Consider the following 9378-nt stretch of genomic DNA (forward strand, 5'->3'; position numbering starts at 1 on the left):
TTCCTGTCTTTCAGCACCAAATTCCGGTGGCTCCTCCTTTCCTGGTTCTTTAACCCCTCACCGTCCAGGGGCTTCTCATGTTACCTTACTGACAGCACATCCACACACACACCCCTGGCCCCATCCCCTGCCCCAGGTAATCATCAATAAGGTCCACCTCCATCTTTTGCTTCAGTCTTCTCCCCAAAGGCATTTTGGGGGTGGGGGGCCTTCACTAGCTGTGTTTATGCCCATTCACCTCCCCCTTCTGAACAGCAGCCCCCACCTCAGACCCCACCGAGGTGCACTTCCTTCTGCATCAGCTCGCCTTGGGGTCCCCCAACTACATGAGCGGCTTCTAGCCCCCCTGTGCATTTGTACCATAAACCGACGCTCCTCAGCCAGTCCCCTCAGTCGCCTGGCTCTTCTGCCCTTGGCCACTAGCCAGCAGCCTCCTCTTCGGTTCCTCCGTTAAAGGTGATAGAGTCCCTCCAGCTTCCCCGCTCTGTCCCCAACCCTTCTACCCTCCCGCAGTGATTGATAGCGTCCTCTTCCCCGGTGTCCACATCTCTGCCTCAGCCCAGACCACCCTGCAGCCACAACAGTAAATTCAACCTGTTTGACAGCTCTGCAGGTGTCCTGCGCTCAGCTCCACTGCCATCCATTCTGGCCCTCACAACTTCTGTCCCAACAGAACCATTCTGACCCTCACCCGTCCTCATCTCCGCGAAAGCAGGATATCCAATTCAACACAGACACTAGAGCTTTACTTGACCCACGTTCCTGGGGCCACTGTAGCCTCTGGGACTGGCACGCTTCTTTCAGGGACCATGCAGGCCACAGCGGCAGCCTTCCATCCGTCCGTTTGCCTGCCTGCTTGGACCTCACAGCCTGTTGTGCACCGGGCAGGCCGGGTGCTTTCTTTAAAAGGAAACCCGATCACGTCGCTTCCCTACTGAAAACCGACCAGCAGCCCCTGCCCACAGAAGGAAATCCAAGCCCACAGCACGATTCTTCAGCCCCTGGTGCTGAAGTACCCCTTCTTTCACGCCATGACCTGCCAGGAAAAAATCACGATCTCGCCAGTCCCTTGAACCTGGATGATTCTTGGTCCCTGGCCTTTGCGTATGGTTTTCTTTGTTTCCCCTCAGTGAGCCGGGAATCGCTCCCCTCCCCACTGCCCCTGCACTGCCTTTGTTAAGCTGCTTATCCTTTAGGTTTGGCTTGTGGGTGCATCTCTAATATGCAGCCCTGCCTGGGCCTGACTGCAAGCTGGAGCTGAATGGATACCACAGAGGAATGAACACACCCTCCCTTCTACAACCACACCCCTGCCCCGAGTGGGAAAGGAGGCACCAGCTTGCCAACAAGGATTTAAGATAGCTCCTGGGAGGGGGAGGAGGAGGCTATATTCCTCTGAGTCTTGCTGGCACTTCAGAGGGAACTGCCATGGGGAGAAGAGAGGAAGGGACAGGAAACTGGCAGGATGGAACTAACCACATTTATTGACTGGTAATAAATCAGGGCCAGGCTGCACTGGAATGCTCCCTGCCTGGGCTGTGCGACGAGGGGCAGAGGTGATCTTTCGGGGTTGGCACCGGGAAGGAGCCAGTCCTGGACCACAGAGCTTAGGGCCACGGGGCGCTCTGTCCTGATGGACTGCCTCAGCGAGGACGCATCGGCCTGGGCCAGCGGTCAGTCCTGGGGTCCTGCCCCATCGCTCTCCATCAGCCTGGGCCTCCGGTGCAGGACCTCAGAGCCTGCAGTCTGCCCACCTGCCCAGCCACATGCGACAGAATCACCTGGGCACCAGCAGGAGGGTGCAGGAGACCTCAGCCTCCCTCCCGAGATGCTACTGGGGAGGACACCGTGACCGTGGCCAGAATCTGAGCCAGGGGTGACGCAGGGGAAAGGAGGCCAGTGAAGAGCTTACAGGCTCAGAAGACGTTGTGCTCTTGGACCTTCTCTCCCAAGTAGAAGCGGCTGAAGAGGAAGGGGCTCAGGTTGATGGTCTGGAAGTGGCCCTCTAGCACCATCTCGGCCACTGCCCGCCCCACAGCGGGTGCCTGCTGGAGCCCATGGCCACTGAAGCCGGTGGCAAAGTACATGTTGACGACCAGTGGGTGGGGGCCAACCACGCCATTCTGGTCAAAGGTGTTGTAGTCGCAGTAACCAGCCCAAGCGCTCCGGACCTGCAGGGGCACAGGATGCTGGGGTTCTCGGGAAGGCTGCGGTACTCCCCACCCTCTCCTGGTTGGCATCAGCACCTTCTACCACTGCTGGGGGAGGGGGGGGGATCGATGGGACAGGCCCTTAGACCACAGAATCCTTAGCAGTTGTGAGGTAGGCGCACAGAGGCTGAGGACAGGCTTTCCAAGGGGACCAAGGGGCTCCAGTATCATCTGTCTCCTTCCTTCTAGTTACCTTCAGACTCTTGAAAGCTGGTATCCTCTGGGCCAAACGGGGCCACACCTTGTTCTGGAAGAAATCACGGTCCACTTCCAGGTTCTCTGGGTCTGGTTCCTCCTCCTGGGGTGAGAGGTGGGGACAAGGCTTGCATTACCTGGGGCACGAGGACAGAGCCAGATCTCACAGCCCCCCTCCAGAAGGTCGGGGATGAGGACAAGAGAGCCCACTTCAAACCCGGAGGGGCTGCAACACTAACAGCAGCCCTGGGCCCTCCCCAAAGGCCCGCCTCTTTAACGACTCTGGGTCTGTTTCCTCCCCAGCACCCGAAACCCCGCTTCGCTCACCTCAGTGGGGCTACAGCCACCCAAGTAGTTGTTGCCTAATCCGTCCCGGCGGAAGTAGGCTCCACTGGCGTCTGCAACAAGGGGAGACTCCAGGCCTGGTCCCTGGGGGCAGTGCCACAGGTACACATACCTGCCGCAACCCCGGGGTTAGGGCATCGGGGGGACAGCGACTCTTCCCTTCTCCCACTTGACAACCTTCTGGTTGTGTCTTTCCTCCTCTCACCAACCTCCCCAGCTGCCCTGCGGTAAGTCACCTTTTCCTTGGCTCCACAGGCAGCTTGGTGCCCTGTAGGGTGCCAGGCGGCCCCTTTCCAATACCAGCCAGCTCTGCTATCTGCCCAGACCAGGCTCCGGCCGCGTTGATCACTATGGCGCACTCCACAGGCTGGTACTCCATGCTGTGGTCCATCTTCACCTGCAGGCACCAGAGGGGGAGGGGAGGCAGGGCCTGGCCCTCGCACTGGCCACCGAGAGAGGCACGTGTCTTCCTGAGCCTTAGTTTACCCACACTGGCAGTGGGTAGAAGAGCAAATGACAGTCATTAACTTTCTCGTCCCTCCACTTTGGTAACGAAGATACTTAGACTGGGGACTTACATGAACTTCATGGATCCTTTTCAAGGTTATCTCTTCCCCACTCACGGTCTCCATGCGGTTCGAGGAGGAGACAAAACCTGCAGGAAAAGGAAAATTACGCAAAGCCACTGAGGCCCCGAAGAGGAAGAAGTTGGGAATTACATCGGTCTCCTAAGGAAAGGAGGCTGGGAGCGCCTCACAGACACTGATGTAAACAGAGAACGCCACTGGCACACACTTGGCCCCACTCAGGACCGAGAGCGCTGAAATCTTCAAGAGGGTCAGGAGGAGGCCAAGCCAGGGGCTGGGGCCAGGATGCCCAGGACCAGCCCGCAGGGGAGAAGCCATCTCCCCACCAACCCCTGCTTGGCCTGCGAGTAAAGGTAAGACACAGTCACGGCTGCGCCTTGGACGGCCAAGGGAATAAATAAGTACTGGGCACGGGGCCTCGGACTCACGTGTCACTTCTCCGTGGCAGAAATGGACCCCCATGGCCTGGACCTTTCGCCGGAGCCCCTGGAGCAGACGTCCGGGGTCAAACCAACCTTCACCCTCCAACCCTGTGGGGGACAAAAGAAGACTCATGAACAGGGACCAGAGCTCTCCTCTCTTATTGTATTTCCCACAGCCCCAGCTCTTTCTGGGCTCGAAAGTGGGGGAAGGTCAAGTTGACCGAGTACACCGAGTCAAATCTGGCAGAACAGAGTTGGCACCGCCTGGGGAAGCCCTGCTGGTGAGGAGGGGAGCGTCCGTCCTTCACTTGGCTGCAGGGTGCTGAGACTTCGCACCTGGGGTACCCGCACCCCCAACCCCCGTGCATGCAGGCCTCACCATAAGACGCCAAGGCTACTCCCTCTGTGTTTATCCAGGGAAACTTGTTCTGCAGCTGCTCAGGGGACATCAGACACACTTTGGCTCCTTCCTGTCTGAAAGAAACATGGGTGTGTGTGTGTGTGCATGCATGTTAGAGAGGGTGAGTGTGCAGAGGGAGCAGTACAGACCCAGCTCACAAGTGTGGGCTCGACCTCGTTTGTGCCCTTCTCTGCACACTCCCCAGTTTTCTGTTCTCATTGAATGGGTGGGGAACAGGAGACTCCCAGGCAGTTTGTCATCTGATCCCTTCTTCCTTTCCAGCAGCCTACTGTCCCTCTGGCCGCACTAAGTCCTTGCCACCCCCTAACTATTCGCAATGTCCTTTCACTCTGTCCCTGCACTCCGCCTGGGCAGCCTTCCTGCCCAGTCCCGGTGCAATCCCATCCACCAGCACCGCCACTGCCCCTGGAATTCTGCTGTCCGAAGGCAGCAACATAGGGACTGAAAGACCACACTCACCAGCCAGACCACATGGTTGGAATCCCAGTGCCACTGCTTACTAGCTCTTTGTGCCTCGATTTCCCCACACGTAAATGGGGGCGTTCCAATGATACAGGAGATAGCTAACAACTCTAAAGCCTTCAGGACAGGGCCTGACGTCACTGGTGAGACTGGGAAAAGCATCTGCTAAAGACACGCAGCTGACTGAGACCACCACTGAGGGCGGGACCGCCACGTCCGGCTGCAGCGCAGGTGCACGGACCCCCATCTGTGTGCTTTTCTGTCTGTCACAGCTTCTGGGCTTCAGCTGAGAGTTGAGTGATGGCAGTAGGGACTGTGTGGCCTGTAAAGCCTAGAATACGGACTGACGGGCTCTCTCAGGAAATGCTTGCACGTTCCCAGGCCCCTCCCTGGGAATTCTGGTTTATCAGGTCTGGGGTGTGTCCCAGGTGGCTCCTGTTGTCTGGCCATTTAGGATGTTCTGCAGCAGCCCTCGGCCCGGGGCTGGGCCACAGCCCTCAGCACCAGGTCCTGAGGTCCTACGTGTGCTGGGCACCCAAGGGCACCCACCTTTGCACTCTCACGTTGTGCTCCATGATCGCAGCGCCCTCTTCTGACGCCAGGAAAAGATAACCTGAGGGGTTGAACTGGAGGTCCAGGGGAGGGTCATCGACTACAGCCAGGTAATCCTAAGGGCAAAAAAGAGCGCCTCAGAGCAGCTGCTTGAAAGGAGGGATGGAGCCCTGGCTGGCGTGCCTCAGTGGGTTGAGTGCCAGCCTACGAACCGAAGGGCTGCAGGTTCAATTCCCAGTTGGGGCCCATGCCTGGGTTGCGGGCCAGGTTCCCAGTTGTGGGCATGTGAGAAGCAACTCATTGACGTAGCTCTCACACACTGATGTTTCTCTCTCTCTAAAAATAAAAATCTTGGAAGTAAGGGAGGGAGGTGGGTTTGGCTGAGGTGGGGGGGGGAGTAGTGGGAGGTAAACGCAGACAACTATAACTGAACAACACTAAAATAATTTTAAAAATAAAATAAAAATCTTTAAAAAAATGAAAGCAGGATGGAGGCATCCTTGGCTTCCCGACCTATGACTGTCTGGGCTCAGGGCCCTAACCCTGAGGGGGTTAGGCTCCTTCCTGTGTGTGTGTGTGTGTGTGTGTGTGTGTGGAGAGGGTGAGTGTGCAGAGGGAGCAGTACAGACCCAGCTCACAAGTGTGGGCTCGACCTCATTCGTGCCCTTCTCTGCACACTCCCCAGTTTTCTGTTCTCAGTGAACGGGTGGGAAACACGAGCCTCCCAGGCAGTTTGTCATCTGATCCCTTCTTCCTTTCGGCAGCCCACTGTCCCTCTGGCCGCCCTCCTCCAGGCTCCGCGGGGGAAAAACAGGGTTGGGGGGGCGCACTTTGCTTCCAACTTGGCCTCTCCTGTTCCGTTCCCCCCAGCCAGCTGGGCTGCACCTCTCTCTGGGGTCAAAGAGGGGTCACCATGCCAACCCCCAAATCTCAATGCACGTACGTTGATGTTCCGTAGAAAGTTGACTGAAAAGAGGGAGAGCTGGACGTTCTCGGGCACGGAGAACTGCTGGTGGATTCCGCCCACGGAAAGCCCACTGGAGGCCAGGGAATACTGTGGGAAGACAGGGGAGTCAGTGGACCAGTGAGTCCCCTGCCACACAGGATGCTGCCACAGAAGCGGCGAGTCACACACCTAAAGCTAAAGGGGAGTCCAGGTTTGTAATCAAAGAGGAGCTGACAGGGGTAAACCCACGTGTAAGTCATCCTGCAGCCTGCAGAGGATGACAGTTATTAAAGTCCTTGTCAGCAGGCGAGCAGAGCAGAGAGTCAGTCATCAGGAATGGGCCGGGCAGTTGTACAAAATGCTAATGGCCTGGAGTCCAAGGGCAGGGGGTTAACGTTTCATCTACTAATTGGAAGATAGAGGGATATGGCCAAAGTAGCAAGATTCCTGGCTGGCTGGCAGCAGTAACAGGAACAGATCAGGGCAAAATTTCAGAAATAGTGAAACCTAAAGGGGACTGTTTGTATCAATTATAACTTCAATGCAGGCTCTCTTGGCCAGACCTGTGACATCTCAAGAGATCCAATGTTGTAAAATTCCCTTTCAAAGGCAAAAACTGTACTGCTAAGGCCCCGAGTGTGAGGGAGGAAGAGCCTGGGACTCTTTCTCAATAAGGTCCAAAGCACAGTCCTTGCCCTTTGGACCTCCAAATATTGAGGTCTTTTCTCCCATTCCCTCGTCCCCAGAGTAAAACCCAAGTCCCAGCCCCGCCTGTGACTGTCCTACCCCAGACCTCACCGTGTGGTCCCGTTCCACTACCAGCACCCGGATGGCGCCTCGTTGCTTCTCCAACCTCTTCAGCCAATAGGCCACAGACAGGCCGAGCACCCCACCTCCCACAACCACCACATCCGACTGTTCAGGGGGCAGGTGGCTGGTGTCATACAGTGGGTTCCAGGCCCCTCCAGGAAGAAATGACTGCATCTTCTTCTTAATTTCGGACACCTTTCCAGCCCAGTCTGTGGGGCACAGTGATGGTCAGAGGGTCGTACATTTCCTTTGAGGGCAGTAGGGGGTGGGTACAGAAAAAAGTGGGCTAAATTTCACTGAGGTGACAGTCCCCACTGTTACCCCCTCTCAGTCACTTGCACCAGCAGTGTTCTGCAGCTTTGCTGCATGGCCTGCGTGCTATTCATCTCTCCTCCATTTCGTGCATCATGCCCGGCACGAGGTTCAACTCCCTAAAACTAACGCTCCATACTTTGTCCCTAGGAGAGGTGACTTAAGCATCTTTATCACCTGTGCAGACCTATCTCTCTTGGGAGCCACTTGGACTTTAGATGGCTTTGGCCAGCTCCTTGCAGGAGAGTAATGCAGTATACTCCACTGCATTACTGCACTGTCACCTCCACTTGGATGTCCCAGGCTCCTGGACCAAGAGGTCCCAGCACGCTCCACACTGAAGCAACCTCTGAGACATGGTACCTCTGAGTGGCCCCTTATCCTGGATGTCTGTCACCACCAGCAAACTCACATTCATGTCCTATGTATTATCAAGTTCTGATGACTTTGCCTCCTAAATATCTCCCCAATCTGGCCCCTTTTCTGTCACCACTGCCCTAGACCAAGCTGCCATAATCTCTCTTAGACTAACACAAAAGCCTCCTAACTGTTCCCACTAATTCTCCTCTTGCCAACACCTCCAAATTCATTTCTACATCGCAGCTTAAATGATCTCTTCTAAACACTAATTTAATCACACTCCCTTGCTTAAAACCCTTCAAAGGCTTTCCTTTACTCTAAGGATAAAAGTCCAAAATCCATAAACACTTTCCATGAAACAAGATCCGGCTCCAGTTCACCTTGTCCTCCCCCCCCCCAGCCCCCACCCCTTTACTTCCTTGATGGCACCATTTTTCCTCCCATCACAGGCAATCTACATGGGTTTTCTCTCTGCTTTGAAACTCTGGGTCCACTTCTTTGCCCCAGTCACTCTTCTTCCTTCAGACATCAGCTCAGTTATTTCCTTAGGGAAACCTTTTCTGACCACCTACACTGGACTATGTCGGATTCTCCCGTCGCATTCACTCACAGTTCTGTGATCCTCTTTTGGAGCATGAAACACATCTGCAACTTTGATTTTGTTGATTTGTGATTGCTTCATACTGTACTATGTCTACCTTCACCACAGAGTCTCCAGCCTAGCAGACTACCTGGCACATCCGAGGTGCTTAAATATCCTGAATAAACGAATCCTTTGTCATTAACACCTAACTCACAAATGTCCAAGTCTTCTCACTGTTTCCAAGACCAAGGGCAGCAGCATCAGAATCTTTCTCTGATCTGGGCTTACCTTACCTGTCCACACATTTCACACTACTATTCCAAATGTTCAGATGGCTTTGGCTAGTTCCTTGCACAAGAAAAATGCTCTGCTCAGTTTTCCAGAAACTGAAACAAACACCTTCCCAGAGCCAGTAAACACCCTTCAAATCAGATCTCTGTTGCCACCTGCTCCATGTTTCGTTACTTCTACAACACTAGCTTGGGGCCTAGGCAGTCTTGAACTGGTCTAGAACATCTTCCCTCCCCAGCTCCAGTGCTGGCACCTCCAGGGAATATGCTGAACCATCACCTTCTCTTCCCTCCTTCACGGCCCCGACTCTAAGCACCGCATGCTGCACGTGAGCAGGACTCGACGTACATTTGAGCAGCTAAGGAACCTATCGGCCTGGCCTCTTATGCTGATGGTAAGCTGAGGTACAAAGACATCTAGATTTGTCACCTGAGGAGGGCAACCTTGGCATCCATGCACCTGTCCAGGCTTTACAAGCTCCAGCGGGAAAGTTTACCCCCTTCTCCCAGCTGGACCCACTGTCTGCCCAGCGCGGCCGGGGTCCCAAGTTCTGAAGGTCACATAGCTGGAGACCGGGGGTACCCCAGAACCATAATAACCCTCCGGCGCCCTCAACTTTACCCGGAGTCGAGCCTCCTTTGAGCATTCTTAGCCCCCGGCCCAAGTGGCCTCGGCCTGCACAGAGCCGCACCGCCCCTCGAAACATGTCCCTTCCAAGCGCGCTCTTTCTTGATACGACCCTTTAAACTCGGCACTGCTCGCAGTCGTCACTGCTCCGCGCCTCCTGGCGTTCGAAAAGCGCACCCATTGGCCAGTGGCTCCTGCAGCTCCGTCTCAGCACGCTATAGGTCCTCGGTCTCCCGGTGGCCGCCCTAGAGCCCC

At 55.6% G+C, this 9378-nt stretch overlaps 1 protein-coding gene across 1 annotated transcript; it reads right to left on the reverse strand.

The window, feature by feature from the left end:
- Positions 1-1461: 1461 nt before the first annotated feature.
- On the reverse strand, positions 1462-9315 carry FOXRED1 (FAD dependent oxidoreductase domain containing 1). Its single transcript, XM_037134218.2, has 11 exons — positions 9118-9315; positions 6939-7159; positions 6138-6248; positions 5192-5310; positions 4139-4233; positions 3766-3867; positions 3329-3405; positions 2987-3147; positions 2733-2862; positions 2404-2508; positions 1462-2171 (listed from the first exon to the last, which is right to left on the reverse strand). Exons 1-11 carry the CDS (start codon positions 9200-9202, stop codon positions 1917-1919), a joined length of 1461 nt encoding a protein of 486 aa, XP_036990113.2. The 5' UTR covers positions 9203-9315; the 3' UTR covers positions 1462-1916.
- Between the last annotated feature and the right edge of the window lie 63 nt (positions 9316-9378).

Source organism: Artibeus jamaicensis, unplaced genomic scaffold (genome assembly GCF_021234435.1).
Source record: "Artibeus jamaicensis isolate MK-2021 breed Jamaican fruit bat unplaced genomic scaffold, CSHL_Jam_final scaffold_660, whole genome shotgun sequence".
In the NCBI taxonomy this organism is placed as follows: domain Eukaryota; kingdom Metazoa; phylum Chordata; class Mammalia; order Chiroptera; family Phyllostomidae; genus Artibeus; species Artibeus jamaicensis.